Consider the following 23,647-nt stretch of genomic DNA (forward strand, 5'->3'; position numbering starts at 1 on the left):
GGGGGGCTGGCACCCCTAACTCCCACATTGTTCATGGGTCAACTATATTTTAAACACATGGTAATTGAACAACTAGCTACTGAAATGGGGAAACATTAGCTTTCATCCATACTTCAAACCATACACAAAATTTAATTAGAGATGGATCACAGACCTACATGTAGCAGCAAAAACTATAAAGCTTGTAGAATAAAGTATAGAACACTTTTCTAACTTTGGAATAAGCAAAACTTTTATTAGGACCCAAAAAACACTAACTACAAAAAACAAAGAGATAAATGGACTTCATCACAATTAAAAACCTCTACTCACCAAAAATACCACTAAGAAGATGAAAAGGCATGCCACAGACTGGGAGAAAATATTCATAATATGTGTATCTGACAAAGGAGTCGAATCCTACACCCAATAATTAAAACACCAATGACCCCATTGAAAAATGGGCAACTGATTTAACAGGCATTTTACAGTGTAAGATACGCAAGTGGCTGGTGATCATATGAAAACGTGTCGATGGTTATTAGTTACCAGAAAAATACAAATTAAAGTCATAGAGACTCCACTACAAAACCATTCAAATGGCTCAAATGAACCAGACAAAGCTGTCTAGCTGGCAAGGATGTGGAGCTGTGGAGCTCTTGTCCATAATGGAAGTGTCAACGGCACAACCACCTTGAGAAGACTTCCGTCTGTTTCGCATAAAGTTAAATACACACCTGTGTGTGGACCCAAAAAATCTACCTCCAGGTATTTACCCAGGAGAAATGAAAACATGTAATCCAAAAATAGTTGTACTCAAATGTTCATAGTGGCTTTACTCGTGATCGCCCAAATAAAACAACCTAAATGTCCACCAGAGGGAGAAAAGCAGAAACAGGGTCCCATCTACACAATGGAAGAATATTCAGCCATAGAAAGGCACCAGCTCTTCATATGCACAGTGACATGGGGAATCTCAAAAAAAAAAAAAAAAAAAAGAATCCATTGATACTAAGTTCTAGCACAGGCAAAATTGATCCATGGTAAAAGATATCAGAATGCAGGCTGTCTGGGGAAGGGGGGTGATGACTGGGAAAGGGCACAAGGGTGATGTTTCTGGAGGAATGAAAATATCTTGATAGGGTTGCAGACAATAGGTATCAAAATTCATACAACTGGGCACTTAAGACCTGTGCATTTCATTGAATATAAATCATACCTCAATAAAAAAAGGAAAAAATATATTAGGGAAAATTTTAATATGAAAATTACATCATAAATTAATAAGCATATCACATTAGTGAATGCTCCATAAATAATAGTTATTGGGGTTTTGGGGGGGTTGTTTTTTTTAATATTTTATTTATTTGTTTGAGAGAGAGAGAGAGCACGAGTGGGGTAAGGGGCAGAGGGAGAAGCAGACTCCCTGCTGAGCAGGGAGCCTGACGGGACTCGATCCCAAGACTCTGGGATCATGACCTGAGCCCAATGCAGACGTTTAACCAACTGAGCCACGCAGGAACCCAATAATAGTTATTGTTATCAGGGGGCTCCATGATGTTTCCACAATAACAGTTATGAACCTTTTCTCCTCTACCTTACCACAACTCTAAGAGGGAAGTTATGCCCTATGTTATCTATTCTGAGATGCACCCTTTTTCCCCCCATGTTAACATCTCTGAGATCGCCATCAGCCAGGAGGTAGTCAGGATGAAGCTGTTACTACATGACTGTCATTCTCAGTGGTCTGGTGGACCATCTGCAAGGCCCTGGCGTTTCAAAGTAAAAACCATTTCAGGATCATTGGAGACCTAGCTATTGTCTGAAAACCATCTATCGTAATGGATTTATAAGATCAGGAAAGCACCATCATTTAAAACTTGAAGAACCGTGTTGCAGCTTGGCGGAAGACCCTACAGAAAACAGCAGTTCAGTCTTGGAGGGAAAAAAAAGTTGCATCACCAACAGTTTCACTGATGCAGAGGGTGATAATGGATGAAAAACGTGAGCTCCGACTACTTTGAGGCACAATGTGTTTCAGAACACTCAGACCCTGAATATGAAGATGTTTTAGGAAAACCTTGAGTGATTAAGTTTCCTTTCAAAAAGGATTTTTCAAAAGCCCAAATACATCAAAAAGGACTATTTTAATAACAAAATAAAAATTCTAAGCCACAGAAAGCATTATATCATTATTTAATTGACAGCGATTTTTCTTTCTTCGTAGTGTATAAAATAATGGTGCATTTTATGTTCACGGAAATACATGTTATCTCTGCTTTATAGTGGAGAAAACTGAAACCTAGAGAAAAAACTATCTCGCTGAGGTTACATAGCAATAAAATGGAAGGCAAGTTTCCAACTCAAACATAACTCCGAATCTTTCTTAGGTTCTAAACTATGCTATTTACTTCTTTATTATTATTATTTAAAAGGCAGATTTCAACCCAATATAAATGGGAGAAATAGGACAAAATGCTTTCCCACTTCAAGGGCATTCTGGACACCCAGCTATCATTTCTGTCACTGACATCCATAGTTTCCAATTCCATGACTGGATAAATATCTTTTGAGACCCTGTTTATTGTCTATCACTTAAGTGGGCAAATACGGGTGAAAACAGAGTACCACCCTGCTCTCCAGGAAGTCACCATTAAATAAAGAGGAGAAGATGTATTCTAAGAAATGGGCAAATGTGCTCTAGGAGAGCTCAGAGAAGAAAGATTGTTCCAGAAGGGGAGACAGAAGCAGGTTTCATGAGGACAGAATATAAGGTTTCCAAACAAGAAACAGAAACCTGGTTAGAGAACAAAGGGCCTGTCTTCCATGGGTGGCAGGAGGTGTGTGGCCAAGGTGGAGACTAAGCCCACAAAGAAGGTGGATCCAAACAGCAGAGCGACCAAGATGCTAAACTGATGGGCTTGACCCACTTAGGAAAAGCAAAGTCCAGGTAAGGAGAGCAGCCTGGACTTCACAAGCTTTGAGCTATAAATAGCAACACAACTAAATTGTTTCCTGGATCTGTGGTTTCTTTCTCGAATAATGACCAAGTTAGGGCTGCTGTGGACAGAGCCCCCATGGAGGGCCACTAAGAACCTCAAGTTTGATGGGTACAGAGTTCCCGTTTGGAAAGATGAAAAAAGTTCTGCAGGTGGATGGTGGTGATGGTTGCACAGAAAGGTGAATGTACTTAATGCCACTGAGTTTTACACTTAAAAATGGTTAAAAGGGTAAATTTTATGTGTATGTATATTTCATCACAATAAAAAGATGTCCTTTAAAACAAAACAAAACAAAACAAAAAAAGAACCTCAAGGGACATGCCCCGTGCCCAAGGTGGTTTGGGGAAGACCAGCCCAGAGGTGTGACTGCCTCTAGACAGGCCAGCCACGGGCACAACGTGGTGCCTTCAAATGTCCCTTCCCCGCCTGGGCTCAGGGAGCACCAACCTTTCTGCTGGACCATATATTCAAGCAAGAGAGGTGACCAAAAGTGAGGTAGGCGCCAACTGTGTCCCCAGGGACACCAGGCAAAATACACCACAGTGTGCAATCTCCTCCTACAAACAGTTTGGAAAGAATAAGACCTCTAAAAACAAATCAGAGGGGCACCTGTGTGGCTCAGTAGGATAAGCGGCTGCCTTCGGCTCAGGTCATGATCCCGGAGTCCCGGGATCGAGCCCCACGTCGGGCTCCCTGCTCAGCGGGGGGCCTGCTTCTCTCTCTGACCCTTCCCCCTCTCGTGCTCTCCTTCTCTCTCTCTCTCTCAAATAAATGAATAAAATCTTTTAAAAAAAAAATCAGAAAAGACTACATAGTCAGGGTGAGTGACCGCACAGAAGTTTTGCTGGAATGACAGGAAACACATCCTCAGATACCCCTGCAATCTATGGCAAGCTCTAGTGGCCAGGGCCCTTAATAAAACATAAGAGAGATCATGAATTAAAACCTGGGTCCCTTCCTTGATCCTGAGGGAAAATGCATAGTGATAGATGTGTGCATTTTATATATGCAGAAAGAGTACGAATTCCCAGAGACAGTTAATACCACAAACCGAAGCCATGATAAAATGCTACACTGCCCCTGGTTAATATTTTATAAGCATTTCGGTCTCTGATCCAAGCCCATGAGGTAAATCCTGCTTGATTTAGCCCTCCCTGATTACTGAAACTGGCCAAGAGCTCTGTGATGAAAATATAGAAAAGTAAACACTGATCCCTGAAGGAAGTCCCATCAGTGACCCCGTGACCCCAATCTCTGTGACTCTAATGGGCTCCTTCCTAAATGCCACAGGAGGATTTGTGCAGATGAATGTCCCGCCTTTGCCATCATCCCACACATACGCCTGCCTGCTCTTCAGCAAGAGAACCATACTTGGGCCTTCACAGAGGCTTTTTAAAGCACCTGTCAAAGTATTTTATTCTACAAAGGCCACCATTAAAACCCTCCAGGTGAATGCCAAAGCCAAAACTGACTTTATCCACTCTGTTCCTTCTAATTTTATCCTTCATCCTGAACTTAAATATCTCCCTCCTCTACCTCACAATGTCTGGGGTTCCTTTTTTGAGGTCATTATTTGAGAGTCTGATTTTATAGGTACGGGGCTCTTGTTAGAGCAGTTGTCTCATTTGGCCTTTCCAACAAGCCAGGATGGGGATCTTATAATGACTGTCCTTGATTTTCAGTTGAAGAAACTAAGACCCAGAGAGTCACCTTCCCAAGGTCACAAAGTTTTAGAGTTCTAAGATCCCACATGAGGTTGCCGAACTTGAACTGGGTTTTTCCAACCTCGTGTTAGGTGCTTATTCTGCCAAATACAGCTCAATAAGTGACTTCGTCAAAACGTGGCCACAAATCACCCATAAAGGGAGGGAGCACAAAGGGGGTCGGGGAATGAATCCTGTACTCAGGTGGGCTGTGTCACCCGGTCAGTCTCAAGCCCTCACTATGACTTTCATCTAGGGGGACATGCCCCCCCAACACACACACAGTACTGCAGAGGTCCACAGACATTCCCATCTGTAATGATCCTCCTAAAATCATTCACGTTTACATACCCAAATTTGAGCTAACCTTCTCTACTGAAATAAAAGAAATAAAGCCAGTGCTGAAAATCATCAAACTCCAAAAATAATAGAGTGCTGCCTCTTTTTTTCTGGCACAACACTGTATCTTTTGAGGAACTCCAAGCTCCAGTACACGTGGTTAGGCAAGACTCACGCTCTGTCACTTAGAGTCTCCCCCCTCAGCGATGTCAAGGCCATGTGCTAGGAGCTTGCACTAGCAAAGCAAACACAACCAACCAGCACCCACCAACACTCCCCCCACCACGCTGCCACCTCTCCACCAAAGCTCCTTCGGCTGGAATTGGCCATTTTCTGTTCGTGTTGTTGCTTTCTTCCAGGCACTATGATTTCCTGAGAGAGCAAAAAGCATTTTCGGTGAGCAGAGCCCTTTTGAACATCAGACATTTTAGATATTTCACGGAGAAGACGGGGAACATAACACCTGAACACACGGGATTTTACGTAAAACACAGACTGCTTCTAACAGCTTGAGAAAGGGTGGTACCTGGTGAGAGACTAAATATACAAACAGACAGTGGCCAGATCATCTCTAGAAAGAGCACTCTGACCCGCAACCTGCAGCAACCTGCCCAGGAAATGAACCTCTATATCTACAATAACCAGTCCAGGAAGGCAGCCTGCTATAAGGGAGGCCGTAGGAAGCCAGATTGCTATTTCTAGTAATAATCCAGGAAACCAAACAATCAATTCTGTCATAATTGGTCCAAAATGGCCAGGATTTTATTATAACTGACAGCTTCCCTGATTTTTGTCCCTGCTTCCAACTTAGGACCAGCTAGAGAAAGCCAAATATGCTCCCTAAACCAATCACACAGGATGCTCTAATTGGCCTGCCTCTAGCTTCCCAGCCTCCCGTCAGAACATACCTGCAGGCTTCCCTTTTCTCTGCTCCAAAGCTTTCCCACGTTTCTGCCTGCCTTTGAGTCTCTGCCAAAACTCAGGTGATGGTGGCTGACTCCCTTGCTATAGTAAGCTCTGAAACAGCTTTCACTTCTTCTCATTTGGTGGGTCTCATATATTTCCACACTGGACAGACATCATCTTTGAAAAATCTTCGCTGGGCCTATTATCTCCTCCAACCATTGATCTAAATTGTTTAGAGAGAGGGAAACATCCTGAGCTTATCCAGAAAATCTTGCTTATGCCTAGATAGGCTTCCATTTAAACACTAAGATATTTTAAGTGCAGCTAATTTTTATTCTCTGTAAAGGAAAAGTCAAATTGGATAGAACCATCATTTAGAAAACAAATTGGCTTGGAGTACCTGAGACATCTTGGTATTCTACTTAGGAACAAATGATGATCTGAACTGTTTGTTCCTTGGAAACTAGTAACGGGAGGCAGGTGGCAAGAAAATATACCACAAACTGAGGGACGACCCAAAGGAGGTATGAAAATAACAGATTCTGGAGATCAGCAATCAACAAATGAGGTGCATTTTTTCTTAACATAATTACTCTTCTTGACTGTCTTCTGAGTGCCGGGCAAAGCCCAAGGAAAAAATAGCAGAGTGACTCAACAGATGGACGGCATCAACAACAGTGGGTGATCCAAGCAGGGAAAGGCTGGAGCCAGAAATGCACGCACCATGTCTCAGTATCAGAGCAATATCAGAAGCTGGGCATCAGAGAGCCAGGCTTTGAGCCTAGGGGAGGGGAAATGGTCAGAGCAGGGCAGGCCCCCTGCAGATGAAGACTGGGACACTCATCAGGTTACAGAGCACTGATGGGGGCAGAGCCCAGTTACAGGACCTGGGGACCCAACCAGGACTGGGTGTGAGCAGCAGTGCAGACCCAGAGTCCAAGACGAAAGGCCAATATTCAGGGAGGATGCTTGTTGTTGGATCTTATATGTAGGTTACCACCACTTAAATATCTTCTGTGTCTGGGCATGAAAAGTCTTGGAGTGTCAAGGAGGTCACAGCTGTGAGGAGGAGAGCATGCATACAGAGGGTGGAACTGGACTGAGCTAAGGCACAAGCACTCATCACCAGAGGCCAGTGGTTAGGCAGGGGCCTAGCACAGTTCTAGAGAAGGAGATGGGTCTGAACTTCTGATGCTGACATCTTGACCACAGAGCCCAGATCAACCATACCCACTACGCACTCTCTAGAAGGTGTGGAGGTCAAAGCAATCAATCTGTGGGGTAGAGGATAGAGTTTTCAGTGAGGGTAGCAGAGAGGTGAAGGAGCCCTTGTCTAGGCTGGGCTCCCTTTTATGAAAGTGGACTCTCCAGCCCCAGTTCAGCCACCTGTCCCTGCCAGGGTGTGCCCAGATTGCAGATTCATAGGCAAAATAAATGACCGGTGATGTTTTAAGTGACTAAATCCTGAGGCTGATTTATTATGCAACAATCAATAACGAGAACAGATTTTGGTGTCTGAATGCTGCTGTAACAAACCCCTTAGATCTGAGGCACTGACAGTGGGACCAGGCGGCAGGCAGAAGCCTTGACAGACCTCAGTGAAGGCTAAAAGGGAAGCAAGAAAAATATAACTGGAAGCTGGGGGAAAGGGGACCCTTGCCATGTGGTAACAGAAAGTCTGGTATCATTATCAACTGAAGTAATCGAGAAAAAAAAGTTCCTAATGAAGTTGGTCATACAGCCAAGAAGATTCCAGGCAGAACACAGAAGTGCATGCTGGCGTCCTGTCACTGCCTATGATTCAGTGCAAGAAAAGAGAAGCGAGCTAAAGAATACACTGTTAGGGGCGCCTGGGTGGCTCAGTCAGTGAAGCATCTGCCTTTGGCTCAGGTCATGATCTCAGGGTCCTGGGATGGAGCCCTACTTCAGGCTCCTTGCTCAGCAAGGAGTCTGCTTCTCCCTCTCCCACTGCCGCCCCCCCCCCCAAGCTCGTGCTCTCTCTCTCTCTCAAATAAATAAATAAAATCTTTAAAAAAAAATAAACTGTTAAATATAAAGGAGCTAGGACTTGATGAGTCTGAAAATAAAACCATTTCTTATTCCCAGTCTCTACAGATAGCAAATGATTCTTAAATTAAGAGAAGGTCTCAATCTATAGACCAAACCAAGGAGTAAATCGAAGAAACTTTCAGACAGACAAAAGGCCTTCTGGGAATCTTAAGGGCACCCCCTAAGGCCCTCTTCATTCAAGAGGGCATCCAAGAATCCCAAGGGCATTGCTCCTCAGCGTTCTCACAGACAGACCAAAATGGAGAAAGACTTCCTTCTCTTGGAGAGGTTTGTCATGGCTTTTGTTTAATGGAGTGAGGGTTTGGCGTTCTGAATATACTAAGATAGGTCTGTCAAGATCCTACAGGAAGTGCCTTTTCCCTGCTCAGGTCCTCCCCGCTGCAGAGCTTAGCTCAAAAGGAAACAGAAAGCACATTATGTCCAGAATGATGTCCACCCGGGCTCTGGCATGGCCCGTGGGGACGGCCTGTGACTGGAAAGCCTATTTGCCAACAGCCTACAGAATAATCAGGAAATAGGGAGGTTGAGAGGTGAGTTCCCATCCCAGTTAATTCAGGTCATCCCTCCTCCAGTCAGGTCTCACTGCTGTTCTCAGTTGATCAAAGAACTAAACACGAAACCCAGGCCCCATATGCAATATACCATCTTAAGAATTCTCCCCGGGATTCTAAAAAGAGATTATTCACATTTGAGAGAGGGATATCTCTGCTACCTAAATGATACATCTCCTCCCTTGGGCTTAATAGAGACACATCCACCTGTATTCCTCAGGAAGATATATGGATTAAGAAAGGCAAAAACACTAACTCAGAAGCAAGATTGTGTTCAATCTTTTTTTTTTTTCTCTTAGCAAATGGGGCCATAATTTCAAGTAAATGGCATGTGAAGCTGTTAAGAGCCAAGCCCCACATTCACATTTCGATGTTGCTCTGGTTGTAAATAATACGCCTGACTGCACCAGGAACCAAATTGCTCGTTAGCTGCCAACATTAGTTGTTTAATGATCTGAAGAGCAAGCAGAAGCTGCCAATTATTGTATTCCTTCTTAAAATGCCATTTAAAAGCCATACATGTAATTATTATACCTTTTCGTTAAATTTTTATGATTCTTCTGAAGTTGATGAGCTGCAGGTTCACTCAGCCTATAAAACTCAGAGAATACTTGGAGGATGTCATGACACAACTGGATTAAAAAATCCATGAATCACACCTGACCTTGAGCCCCTGCTCTGCCACCACTTAGCTAACTGAGTGAACTTAACCAAAGGACGTACCCCAGGGCCTCAGTCTCCTAATCCGTTCATTGGGACCTCATATCTTTCCCTCCTACCTAATACAGCTGTTGTGAAAATGAAACAAAATAACAATACAGGGGAATGCTTAAAAGCACTCTTCAAATGATAGGGTAAGATACTATTTTCAGGGGCGCCTGGGTGGCTCCATTGGTTAAGCGTCTGCCTTCAGCTCAGGTCATGATCCCAGAGTCCTGGGATCGAGCCCCGCATTGGGCTCCTTGCTCAGCGGAGAGCCTGCTTCTCCCTCTCCCTCTGACTGCCGCTCCCCCTGCTTGTGCTCTCTATCTCTCTCTGTGTCAAATAAATAAGTAAAATCTTAAAAAAAAAAAAAAAATGATCCTAGTTTCCAATTCTATTAATAATTATAGTCCTTGACAGTAATTAAGGAGTTCTTATATTAAAAACACATGGTGCGGTGGGGCGTCCGGGTGGCTCAGTTGGTTAAGCCACTGCCTTCGGCTCAGGTCATGATCCCAGGGTCCTGGGATCGAGCCCCGCATTGGGCTCCCCGCTCAGCGGGGAGTCTGCTTCTCCCTCTCCCTCTGCCCCTCTCCCTGACTCATGTTCTCTCTCTCTGTCTCAAATAAAATAAAATCTTTTAAAAAAGAAAGATACTATTTTCAGAGACCTACTAATTAATGGGAAAATATATTCCTAATAACTACCAGATGAAGGATTGATTATGATATACTGAGAATCCTCCACAAATCTAATCTCTCTGACTGGGATGTTAAATTGAGTACATCACCTTGTCTCCTGTTATTCTCTCTCCCTATAGGAAGGGACTGACCACATCCAAAAGTCTCCACGGAGCCTCTACAGACACATAATGCTATGTAAACATCTGCTAGAATTACATGGCATGCAGCGCACCTCTAGTCTCTTAAAGAAACAAACCAGAAGTCCAAAATATGGTACCTAGACAACTTATTTTTTTTATTATATGTGCATATGTAGTTTTAAGAGTCTTACGAGGAGGCCATGCTGCCCATTTAGTCCATGAGTTTTAGTGAGACTTCACACAAAAGCTCTGAAATGTCCAAGTATTACATAAGTAACAGGTAGAATGTTACTCGAGGACAAAACCTGGATGTGGTGGCAACTGGCATTATTCCCCTCATCCGCTTCATGTCCCCACTATGTCCAGTTACCTGATACAGCAAGCATTTTGGCTTCAAGCAACGCCAGGAGTTGGGTTTCGATGTCATTTACTTTCTTCCTGAGAGTGCTGCTGAGTCTCTCGCTCATACACACCTAGAGGGGGAAAAACAGCCAGGACTCGTCATTTACTCACGTAAAAATCAGAAGGCAATGGAGCAGCCAGGCAGAGATTTCTGGGTTTATAAGCAATGAAGAGGGGTGATAAAGAGTAACTGAAGCAGAGTTATTTAAAAGCAAACAATGTAAAAAGCAAGCAAGAAAAGAGGAAAGAAGGGAGGAAGGAAGATGAAGGAAGGTAGGTAGGAAGGAAGGGAGGGAAGAAGGGAGGAAGGGAGAGAAAGAGGGAAGGAGACAAGGAGAGAAGGAGGGAGGAAGACGGGAGGGACGGAGGGAGGGAGGGCTAAATAAAACAAGCATTAGCACACATCAGGTCCCATACCTTCACCACCACCCCCACACACAAAAATGACAAGAGCTAACAAACCAGAGCGCAACCACAAACTAGAATAACCTCACCACCCTACCTACTCCCTCCCCAGGGTTACTCCCTCCTTCTGAAACATTCTTGCCCCAAATGGCTTAGCCCACTCACACCCTTCAGGCTCTGCTCAGACATCACCTGGGAAGAAAGGCCTGGCTGATTACCTATAAAAAATAGCAACCCCCTCAACTCTCCCTCCCCTTCCCCCTTTCCCCTGCGGGACATTTCCCCACCATGTCTTCTCCAGTTGACACTATTTGTTTTTCTTCCTCTGTTTTCCTAGCATTTCTCTCCATTAGAATGCAAGCTCTATGTGAGCAGGGACTGCTCTGTGTCTGGCACACGATAAGCAGTAAGTGAAGGTGCACAACAGTTGAGATCAAGGGCAGGCTAATTACTAGTAGATGCTGTCTAATGAATCTTTAAGGGCAGATATTTGCTGGCAAGTCAGACTTGGAAAACAGACAAGTAGACCTCAAGGAGGTTTACAGGTTTTATCGTGTATTTTTCCAGGATATCCAAACACTCCCTACATTTTTCTTTGCTCTTTCAAAAATAGCAAAAATCTTAAACCTCACTTTCTTTTCCCAAATGACTTAGGTTATCTTTTATTTTCTTTGAAACAAAAACATCACATTTTTTCTTTTGTTTAAAGCAAAAACCTCATATTTGATTGATATCTACACTCAGATTGGTGAGCTACCTAGAAAAACATCCAGTTCAACAAAAGCACACAACTCAGTTGAATAACAACAAACGTGTGTATGCAGACATTTTGGGTGGCCCACAAAGGATCCCTCTTTTCTTGCTAAAAATCTAATTCCATTCAAAAACTAAAATTAACCCAGTTGGGTTCATAGTGCCCAGAGAAAATATAAAATCCAATTTCCCCAGAAGAACCTAGATCTTGCTAGATACCATCAACTTGAATTGTTTTGCTTATTTCACACTGAAATTAAAATTATTTTTGGAATCAAAGCAGACCTCACCCATCCTGCCTCAAATGTTAGACTATTTCTTTCATGGCCTTAAACATGGTCTTTTCCATTAAGCAGCTGTAACTTCCCAAATCTCTTTACAAAACTCATTCTCTGGATGAAGGCCTCCACACCAAAGCCAGAATCAGCAGTGATGAGCATCCCCATGCCCCAGGTGAGAATTGTCAGGAGTCAGAACTGGGTGTTAAAAAGAAGATGCTCTGGATTGCTCCCCACAGCACTTAGTCTCGGGTTGGCCCAGTGCCTGATGGCGGGCATGTCCCTTTCCATCCACCTAAGAATGTCATCGGAAGTCCAGGAACATTTCTGCTAAGTCCGTAACACCAGCCATAATTCTTATGTCTCATCCAATGTATGTCCGGTCTTCCTGATTTTAGTTAACAGCTTCTGTTAATCATAATTGGGTCAGTTTCTCCTTTGTTGAGCAAATCAGTCCTTCAAGCTGTCACTATTAATACAAGACAGCCTTTCTAAATCTTCTTATTAAATTGCAGTGTACATTCTTTCAAGCACTGCTGAATGTAATCTAGTATCTACCAACCTCCAGATATTCCATTTATTTCCAACTATTCCTTCCATCTCATTTATCCCTTAATTACCTGGTTTGGGGAACCATAAACGTCAAAGAAATGTAATGAATGAAGGAAGGTTCCATTTCTCTTTGGGGGAGGAATCAAATGAATATCAGATATATATACCTAATACATTAAAGGAAGAAAACTGGGCCAACCTGCAATTTTTACCTCAAGGTCATGAGTCAATCGAGTCCAGAGTGCAAAGTTGTTTCTGTGTGACTAGGCAGTTTTGTTTCAATTCCATGTGCACTAATATATGTCCCCCATACACACACACACACACACACACACACATTCATGTATGTGCAGACATACACACCCACCTATCCACACACAAACACGCCCCAGAAAATCTGCACCTCCTTTTTATTTCCAGATAAAATTGGACCCTGAGGAACTCATTATCAAATGAAGCTTTTAGATTTACATTTTAAAATCTTAGATATGAATTCCTTAATCTTATGGAAAACCAAGGGAATTAGGAGTTATTTGTAAGTGCATTAGAGAAGGTATGCAAACAAAGCCAATCACTTTGGGCATTTGGGCAAATCCAAGAGCTTTAACAGTAGCTGGGGATTATCAACAAATCCCACTATCATGTGCATATGTTAATGTGAACATGTGCATAATATAAAATGTCCTAGAAAACACACTCCTATATCAACACCATGTGTATTCTGTACTAGGCAAGCCTGCCTGCTCATTGCCGGGAGAGGGACTCATTCAGATTACACACAGCACGTTCCAATACTCAATACACCCAAACCCTAGAGTACTTCCACCTGTTAATTCTGCGCAGAAATCAGGATGCACCTGACAAATGGCACATATTTATGCCAGAAAATACAGGAGAAGGAATACTCCTACCCCCTGCCCCATGCAGGAAGCTTTGGTCTCTCCTCACCTCCCCAGTGGCTCTGCCTGGAGGTAACCTGCCAGACAGTTATAGAACATGAATACTAGTCGGCGACATCACTGAAACATACAGAACAGAAATTCAGGTACACCCTCTAGCACTTCCCCTCCTCCTTCATGTGACAAAATGGGTAAACCGAGTCAGTCTCCCTTGAGCAGGGAAGAGGGTCTCTCAGCACTGCACAGTGTGAGAACCCACGACAAAAGCCCTTTACCAGAGTCCTGCCTGGGGATTCTGCTCCTTGCACGGCTCTGAATAAAGCAGTGCCTTGGATCCCATCTTGCTCTTCTTCGGGCAAACGTTCTAGCCAGATGTCACTGCCTATCATACTGCTTCCGTGTGATTTTTTTAGCAAAATCATTTAATGTATTTTTCAGAAAATGTACACAAAAACTGAAAAAATGTTCCAGAAAAACTGTGGACATTTTTGCCAACAACACAGCCCCAATCTCAGCCCAGCTGTGGTGACGTGCAAGCCCGTTGGCAGGTCTTCTGGATCTCTCTCCTGGGAGCTGGGGGAGGGCAAGAAAACATTCCTTCCAGGCCAGTGGACTCCCGTCTGCTTTGCTCTCTGCTCAGAAACCTGTTCTTTTGTCCATTCTGACCATCTTATAACCAGCCCTGGCTCCCAGACCTAACGCAAATAATCAACGATTCATCCCAGTTGTCCGCCACACATTTAGTAATTCACAGAGTAATTGATCCTACTTCTCAGTTTGTCAGTAACTCGGTCACATATAACTATCTCTGCAGGGAAGGATTTTGTTTTGTAAACTGTGGTTATCCTAACTAACCATGACATTGACTATTTAATTGAATTGGCGAGGTGCTCCCAGGGAATACTGCAGGAGTCCGCTATCTCCATACAAACCGAGGTCCTGGTATGAAGTATAAATGGCAGAGAAAATAGGCAAAATGATTCTGAAGTCAGCTTAAAAAGTTGAAAAAACAAACACCTGCTATGCAAACTTTTCTAAAACCTGTTTGTGAGGATCCCTGAACCCTGTCCTCCTGGAAGAAAAACAATTTTTCAGATTACTCCCATCCCGAAAGCCTTTTCATGCAAAGGCATTTGATGGTACACGAAAGCACTCATTTCCCATTCCCTAACACTGGCAGCTCCTGTTAGGCAAAGGCCGAACCAGTCAATCTCTGGAGGACCACAAGCTAGGACCCCTACCACAAGAGCAGCCCCCATTCCTGGCTCTTCGGGCGCATCGCCTGGCCTGTCGAATGGCTCTGTAGAGTCTACACTTCCTCCAGAGCCATGAGCTAGGCTGAAATATCATGTGACCTAGACATGACATTAAGTCAAAAGAAAACTTGAGAGACTTCAGAAAATGGTCATATGAAGCTACTTACCTTAGCAGGGATTTCCTTAAGTGACAAGTTGAGGGATTTTATCCGCTCCTGGAGGCTAGAAGAATTAGAAAAAGGACATTGGTCTTCTTGGAATCATAGTTCCATACCACCACATAGAGGAACACTGTGAAACGGTGAACTTCCCATCAGCCTAAAGGCTGAAGTACAGTGGGAAAGATGATGCCAAATTGGTTCCATTTGACTGTGGAATAACATGTTGCTAGGAAGCAGATTTCCCCTCCCTAATGATGCTCTACTTAGGCTAGTGCTTAAATCTGTTCTTCCCATAGTGAACAACTCCATAGCACATAGATAGGGTAAAGAAACAACGCAGATGTCCTGGCAGCAAAGGATGAAAATTCACATTCCTATAACTACCTTCCAAGAAGGATGGTCTACACGGGGTAGCATTTCACGGGCAGTAATCAAATATTATCTATTCAGGTACACTGTGTAATCCAACAAATATGGATGGATGACAAATGGATGAAACTAAGAATCAGATCTTATGCTCAATGTTGTTACCTAAAAGAGAGGAAGTACACACAGACAATCAACTACGATATAAAGCAAGATGAAAAAAATACTATTGGGAATAGGAACCCAGTGCTAGGATCAAACTGCTACCTAAAAACTGTCACAGGCAGGGGCACTTGGGTGGCTCAGTTGGTTAAGCCTCCAACTCTTGGTTTCAGCTCAGGTCATGATCTCAGGGTCGTGGGATAGAGCCCCACATCGGGCTCCACACTCAGTGCAGAGTCTCCTTGAGATTCTTTCCCCCTCCCTCTCCCTCTGCTCCTCCCCCTGTTCATGCGTTCTCTCTCTCTCTGTCTCAAATAAATAAATAAAACCTTAATTTAAAAAAAAACCTATCACAGGCAGATACTGTCTCCAAGGGCACAGTGGAGACAGTAAGGTGGGTAGCAATTTAGAAAACTATGGGACTAGTGGGAGAGCTTCCTGGAAGAGGCGGAAAGTGAACCGGGCCTCAAGGGAAAAGAAGGAAGAACAAAACTCCAGGGAAAAGATGAGTCCAACTGGACCATATCATTCACAGAGGTGAACTGTGATGGACAAGAAGGGGAAGGATTGTTTCTAATGGGAGTGGGGGAGAAGGGTAGGACAGAAGGGAGAAGTCTGTCCACATCTGCAATGTGTGCTTGTTTATTTAGGAAAATAAGGGAGGGGAATGCTAATATTTGTTTAATCTCAGTGGTGGGTAAATGAGTATATATTTTTCAGTGTGTTTAGAATATTCACAATCAAAATAATTCTTAAAGGAATATCAAGGACAAGCTATAGTCAATACCGAACGCTGGGCTAAGGAGTTCTGAGCTTTATCCCACAGGCAATGGGAAATTATTCTAGTTTTGAGCAGGAGAGCAATAGGAAAGAAATAGGGTTTTTCTGGAAAATTAATTGGGCAGCACTATGAGAGGTGATTTGGAGTAGTCAGGCAGGCACCTTCAGCAGAAGCCCAGCTGCGAGGCCCAAGGGCAGGCACAGAGGGACAGAAGTCTGAAAGGAAAGGAAGGTGGGGATCCTTTCATTACATTGATGCTGAAAAACAGTGAAAACATATGCTCTGGGTCTTTTCATTCATTCATTCATTCATTCACAAACTCATTAATTCTTTCAATATCTCCTGGGCACCTAGTAAGTTAGGAACTCAGAGCATAAAGACCTGGTTCTTGCCCTCAATAGCTCACTGCTTCCAAACAGTAGCCCAAAAGAAAAAAATTAAAAGAAAAAAAAAAAAGGTACGGTACTAAAAGAGAGAAGGTCACTTAGCAAAACAGTGAGCCGCAAATGCAGGGAAGGTCAGGTTTTCTGGGCTCTGTGTGGGGAGAGGGGTCAGGAAAAGTTTCTCTGGCACGGGTTGCATAGTATCCGAGGGACGTGGCCAATTTGCCCTTTGCTGGGGTTCTTCAGCTCTAAGAACTGGTTTTGAACGTCATCACCTCCACCAACCTGTGACTTCTGAGCATAAGCAAGTTCGTTTCCATTGCAAATGCCCTAGAGCTGGGGCAGGTCCCTTCCAAACAAGTCATCCCCACTTCAGACCAACATTCAGCGGAGGAGGGACACCCCACTGAGCTGAGGTCAGATGACAGCTGACAAAGAGCAGGGCACACATGGCAGGAGGATTTTCTGAATTCAGGAGTCACGATAGGACAAACATCAGTGTGCGTGGTGGGAACAGTGGGAACGCACATGTGGAATCCTGCCTGGAGAATTCCAGCCCGCTGGATGGAGGTTGGATCTTTTGAAAGGAGGTGAGTTTGAGTGTCATGCTAACATGGAGAGCAGGGAACGGACCCAGCCACTGGAGATGCTAGGAAGAGAAGAGCAGAGGGTGTCCAAGATGCGCCGGTACCCATTCTACCTCTGATTCCAGAAGTAACTCTAGCTTCATGCTGCTAATGTCTGTTGTCCACACTTCAAACTTCCCGTGGTTCTGCAGAAATGCACCTTCCCTTGCCAGGCGGATGGGAGTCCGTGCAACTAATAACTTTTCAGGAAACAGTTCACCACAAAATTAATCCTATATGATGAGCATTGAATAGTATTTTATAAGTAAGTGTTCACGGCCACACACAAAGACTAGTTCATGCATTAACAATGAAGATAGATAGGTGGTGGGTCCACTTACTGACCCTGAAAATTCAGCTGACCAAATAGCAGTGCCTTTAACTCATGCTCAATAGGTCAAGAACCAGTCTTCTAGGGGTTGACACAATTCATTGGTTTTGGCTCGGCTCGGGTCCTAACCCAGAAAGAAAACGAGTCTCCTCTCAAATATCCATGTTAGAGCAGGGAAGCAGTGATGCGGATAATTGAATGCATTGTTTCATATTTGATTTGATTTATATTTAATTTATTTAATTTATGCTGTATTACTTTTTGCAGTAGATTTACCTTCCTAATTATGTTTTGCTCAGGCTAATATTAACATTAGTTGCATCCCTGGGGTATACACAGAATGAAAGCAACGGGGGGGCAGAAGGATATGAATAATCTACATACCAAGCTAGTGGTTTTCAAGCTATTTTTAGTAGCAGAACTCTTTCAGACAAATTGTACATAGAACTGCAATCCATATATAAAATCCATAACAAGGGGATCAATTCTGGTTAAGGGTGGGTGTCTGGCATGGGGTACAAACAATGTCACACTGACCCCACCCACTCCCTGTGGCCCATGAACCAAGATTTCAGGAGCAAGAATTCAAATTAAAAACCACTGAATTAGGTAAGTTAAATGTTTAAAAAAAAAAAAAGAGTTACACGCACTTCAATGATTAAAACTAATCCCCATGTTTCTTTTAAGCTTGTGTATTTTTTTTAAACGTACTTTTTTTTAAGATTTTATTAATTTATTTGTCAGAGAGAGAGAGAAAGCACAACCAGGGGGAGCAGGAGACAGAGGAAGAAGCAAACTCCCTGCTGAGCAGGGAGCCCAGTGTGGAACTCGATCCCAGGACCCTGGAATCATGACCTGAGCCGAAGGCAGACGTTTAACGACTGAGCCACCCAGGCGCCCCGGCCTTCTTCTATAATCCTTATGTACATGAGCATTTTAAATCCTCACAACTCTGTGCAGTAGGTACTATAATATCTACTTTTTCAGACAAGAAAGCTCAGTCAACGAGAGATTTAAGTAACTGTCCCAGGGTTAACCAGCTGGTAAGGGGGTAAATGATGACCCAGGCAGTCCGGCCGTCTGTTCTCCTAACCACTAACCGGTACTGCCTCTCCTGGAAGCCAAGTCCTTGTTCAAAACATGCTCTCACTGTCCAGCCTGACTTCTAGAATCCTATTTTAGAATTATGTTAAATTTACCGTACAATTGCTATCATTATTTGTAAACGCACATTATTCCTTACTCACAAACTGGTGTTTAAATCATATGACCAAAATGCACCTTCAACAAATAAAGCCTTAGAAAAATCAAGACTGTCGACAAGAACGTGCAGCAGAGAAAGCACATCAGGGGCAGATGGGCCGGGAGCTGGTGGTGGCAAAATAACTCGAGGGCAAAGGGGTGACTTCTGAGTTGATTGTGTCCCTCTCACCCCGGTTCATTATGTTGGTGTCCTCATCGTGGGACCTTATTCAGAGACAGGGTCTTTCCAGAGGCAATCAGATTAAAGCAAGGGCATGAGGGTGAACCTTAATGCAACACGCCTGGTGTCCTCATGGAAAGGGAAAATTCAGATACAGACACACACACGCACAGAGGGAAGAACCACGTGGGGACACAGGGAGAAGACAGCCAGGAAGAGGGGCCTCGGGAGAGACTAAAGCTGCCGACACCTTGCTCTTAGACTTCTAGCTTCCAGAACTGTGAGACAATAGATTTCTGTTACTAAAGCTGCCCAGTCTGTGCTACCTCGTTATGCCGCCCAAGCAACCTAACCCATGGGGGGTTTTCAATTTTCAACTCAAATTAACACGCAATTAATCATATGTGTTATTAAGATCCTACATGCTGGTACTCCGGGGTCCAACAAAAAAAGAGTCACTTCTCCATAGCAGCAGGTGGACAACAGGCAACTTGACAGCTCTTTTGTTTGCTCCAGACTAACAGACGGTTCCATTTGCAACTCACCCAAGTGGCAGAGTGAGAGAGGCCACAACAGATATGTGCAGAATGTGAACGTTCTTACTGGTAGTGTGGGAGCTAAGGATTTGAGCGGCGGCTATAAGAAAAGTTTATATAAAGGGACTCCTGGGTGGCTTCATCAGTTAAGCATCCGACTCAGGTCATGATCTCAGGGTCTTGAGATCAAGCCCCGCGTTGGGCTCTGTGCTCAGCGTAGAGTCTGCTTGAGATTCTCTCCCTCTCCCTCTGTCCCTCCCCTGCTCATGCTAAATAAATACATACATACATACATAAAATCTTTTTTTAAAAAAAAGAAAAGTTTACATAAGAATGTCTTTGATTAAAAAAAAAAAATGATTATGGGACCACTGGGTCAGTAGAGGAGCTCACAAATGCCTGAGCTTCAGGTTGGGAATGAAAAGCTCTCTTAAATATTCCTGCAGTATCATGAGAATGGTACCACTGGTGTCAAAACATCACTAATAAAAAATTCAGCTTGGGGAGGGACCAATTGCTTTTCAGCACTAACGAGAAGGGAAGATGGGATGAAGTCAATCACGGTAACGAATCTAAATAGCACAAGCCAAGACTGGTCAAGGGCCAGAAGGAGACGTATGCAGGACACTATTAGCCAGGTAATTCGGGTTTGATGACTTGGGGTGAGAAACAGTTCTAAGGGAGAACAGGCCAACCAGAGAACCACTCTGGACCACAGACACTGTCCTCTGAAATGCTACAAAGGCCTGTGAGCTGGTCCCCTGCTTTGTCCTCACCACTGCTCGGCTCAGATTTGGCTCCAGGACACCCAGGGAAAGCCAAGGACCAGTGCGGTCCACCTTCCATCACGTCTAGGACCGCCTCTCCCACAAGGCCCTCCTTCACTGGCTCTGCCCTGCCTTAGAGGCCTCCTGACAGCGCCCCCAATCTGCCTTGAGGGACACAGGCCCTCTGAGCCCAGATGCTCCCTCTGACCCCGAGACATGTGCCGGGCCAGCCCCCCACCCCCCTTCAAGTTCTTGCTCTAATCTTACACTCTCAGGGAGCCCAGCCTGACGACTCCATTTAAAACTGCAAATTCACATCCTCTCCTGTTCTTCCCCCACAGCATTCACTTCCTACTACCTACTATGTGATCTACTTCCTTATTGTATTTATTGTTTCTTTCTGCCTCTCCCCGCCCCCCACCCCCAGTAGACAGAAAGCTGTCAGGGGCAATGATCTTTCATGGAAAAGTTCCTGGCACATAATGGGTACTTATTAATATTTGCTTAGTGATGCTGCTCACCATCTTGTCTTCTTCCTAAAGAATACAGTAGTCTCTGCCTTATTTATGATTCACTTTCAATGGTTTCAGTTACCTGCAATCAACCAGTCTGGAAGCAGATGATGTTCCAAGCTATTGTCAGAAGGTCAATAGTTGCCTAACACTATGTCATGTGCCTACGTCATTCACCTCACTTCATCTCATCATGTGGGCATTTATCATTTCTCATCATCGCAAGATGCACGAGTATAGTACTATAAGATTTTTTGAGAGAGAAACCACATTCATGTAATTTTTATCATAATACATTGTTATAATTGATCTATTTTATTATTAGTTATTGTTGTTAATCTCTTATTGTGCCTAATTTATAACTTAAACTTTATCATAAGTATGTATGTATAGGAAAAAACACAGTATACATGGGACTCGGTACTACCCATGATCTCAGGCATCCACTGGGGGTCTTGGAACATATCCCTGTGGATAAGAGGGACCTGCTCTAGGTGGAACTTTATATGAGGAAGAAGAGATTAAAAACCTAGAGTCTACTCAGTAAGATCTTCACTCCTCTTCCTAAATCCCATGTCTTAGAACTCTGGCTCTCTTTGACTTATGTCTTTTGGATGGTTTCTCTTCATAGACTATGTATAGGCTGAATTTTATTCCCCCAAAATTCACATCTTAGAGTCCTAACCACCCTGCACCCTGCATTTCAGAATGTGACCTGATTTGCAAAAAGGGTCATTGCAAATGTAGTTAGTTGAGAAGAGCCTGTTAGGGTTGGCCCTACTCCAATATAACTGGTAACCTTATAAAAAGGAGAAATTTGGATTCAGAAACACAGAGAAGGAAGACAGTGGGAAGAGACACAGGGGGAAGAATGTCACCTATAAGCCAAGGAGAGAGACTTGGAACAGATCCTTCCCTCAAGGTCTTCAGAAGGACCAGCCCTGCCCATAACTTGATCTTAGACACTTAAACACAATAAATGTCTATGTTTAGGCCACCCCCCTGCAGTACTTTGTTATGGCAGTCCTAACAAACTAATGCAGACTGGCATGAGGAGGGAGACACGTGGAGAGCTAGAAGGTCAGAAGTAAGGACCAGGACTGTGTACAGGGCACCCATAGGTCTCAGCCTGGGGCCTGTCTCTAGCCAGTGCAAATGAGTCCTCTCTGCTGCCAAACTGCCTAGGCCAGAGGGCCACTCTGTAAAATTCAGAGTGACAGTGCTTAAGAGTATCTTGCTAATCTTCCTCAATAACCTATCGCTGCATTAGGTATCTATTCATTTAAAGAACCCCACACCACAATCAAATAGGAACCAACCACTGTTCACTCCCTATTTCTCCAGACTTAGGGAAGCATACCTCAAAAGCCTTATAAGAAACTTAAATCTGTACCTTCTTTTAGTAATACTTTCAATACTTCCCATAGATCCATGCATCAGAGGGCCCTGACCTGATCCTCTATACTCTTGAAATGAAGCATCCACAAGACCAGAGATACATGCCCATCCAGATCTAGGCCAGGCCTTCCCTAAGAGCCATGAGACTGCTGCCTGCCAGGACTCTTCTCCAAGTATTCCTCTTGAGAGTGGAACACACTGCAGTGGACATACCTGTAGGCCCAAGCACCGGTTGAGCAGTGGCTACTTTGAAGATGTGGATATTTCTTGGACATGCAGGCCAGGTGTCCACATGTAAAGCCCATCAGAATCCCAGGGCAGGAAGGACAGATGCCAGGAGGGGAAGACAAGGTCAAGCAGGCATCCCATTGGTCCTCTTCTGAGCCACAGATGTCAGGTGGGCCTGAGCTGACTCCTTTGTGTTCGTGTCCTAGAGAAACTACCTCTCACTTTATGTGGCCTTCCTTTGTTCTTTATGCTTCCTTCTGCCACCACCACCCTTGGCACCAGCCCTGGCCCAGCACGTTAGACCATACCCAGGACGCCAGCCACACACGTGCCCCAAAGACGAGCCTTTGAAGAACAAACTGTGTCCCTACTCTCATCTGACCTTTGCCGAATACAATATTAATGACTCTGAGAATTCCATCCACAACCCCCCTAACTCTCTGCAAGACTTTGAGCAAGTCACTTCTCTCTGGAGCTCTATTTCCTTACCCACAAAGTGAGGCAGTTGAGCCAAGTTATTTCTAAGAAACTTTCAATCCTACCATCCAAAGTTCTTTTACTCTTCTGCCATTCAAGATTCTCTTACCAATATTATTTTACCTGCAGAGAGCTAGAGTGGCTAAAAGACATAGAGGTTATATAAAGTGCCAGATGATGTTGGTGACAGAGGCAGAAATAGAGGCCAGACATCTCTCATTTTTCTAAGCAAGGCACAATTTTTCAGTCCTCAGAACAGAGTTGTGCAGAAAGTCTGCTGTCTATTGGCAGGTGCCTGTCCATCTCCTACCTGTGTATATGTGGCCTGATGCTGAAGTCCTATTTCAGCAAAAATCTCTGGTAAAGGAGGAAGAATATCAATTTCATCTCCAAACAGTCTTCTCCCTGCCCCTCTGTCTCTCTCCCCATTTGTAGTTTCATCCCGTGTCTTGTTTCGTAAAAATAAGTTTAAGAATGAGAGATTGTTACTGAAGCAAGATAGAAATGACATAAAGGGCAAAATGACAGCCACCTTGGTACAGGCATGACTTGGGTCTTGAATTAAAAAAAAAAAAAAATACACGAATCCATTGACATTAACACCCTTGCCAATTACTGCTCGGGCCTCTAACCTTCTGTCAGGGGCAAGTGGTTAAGAAGATGGCAGCAAAAACAGCTTTAGGAAATGCAGGATTTTATCTACTTGGCCTTTTTCCTTCTTTGGACCCTTCTCGCCTCACAGATGATAATGTCACATGTCACCGGTGGGACACGCACAGGGCACAGACAACAAAAATGCCAAGAATTCCTCCAGATTTCAGATGATCTCGAGAAGGCAAGATAGGGCACATATACTCATCAGGAGCAAGCCATTCT

At 43.9% G+C, this 23,647-nt stretch overlaps 1 protein-coding gene across 4 annotated transcripts in view; it reads right to left on the reverse strand.

Moving 5' to 3' along the window:
* Positions 1-23,647, reverse strand: part of DISC1 (DISC1 scaffold protein) — a 366,833-nt gene that overhangs the window by 205,994 nt on the left and 137,192 nt on the right. For 3 of the 4 annotated variants that reach the window (XM_064594632.1, XM_064594633.1, XM_064594634.1), the window contains exons 7-8: positions 14,788-14,842; positions 10,446-10,548 (exon numbers count right to left, since the gene is read on the reverse strand). In XM_064594632.1, the coding sequence (XP_064450702.1) occupies positions 10,446-10,548; positions 14,788-14,842 (158 nt within the window). The remainder of the gene's footprint in view (positions 1-10,445; positions 10,549-14,787; positions 14,843-23,647) is intronic. The other variant, XR_010412429.1, reaches the window with a different exon arrangement.

Source organism: Mirounga angustirostris, unplaced genomic scaffold, assembly GCF_029215605.1.
Source record: "Mirounga angustirostris isolate CCGP_5_RB_7025 unplaced genomic scaffold, mMirAng1.0.hap1 SCAF_6, whole genome shotgun sequence".
In the NCBI taxonomy this organism is placed as follows: Eukaryota; Metazoa; Chordata; class Mammalia; order Carnivora; family Phocidae; genus Mirounga; species Mirounga angustirostris.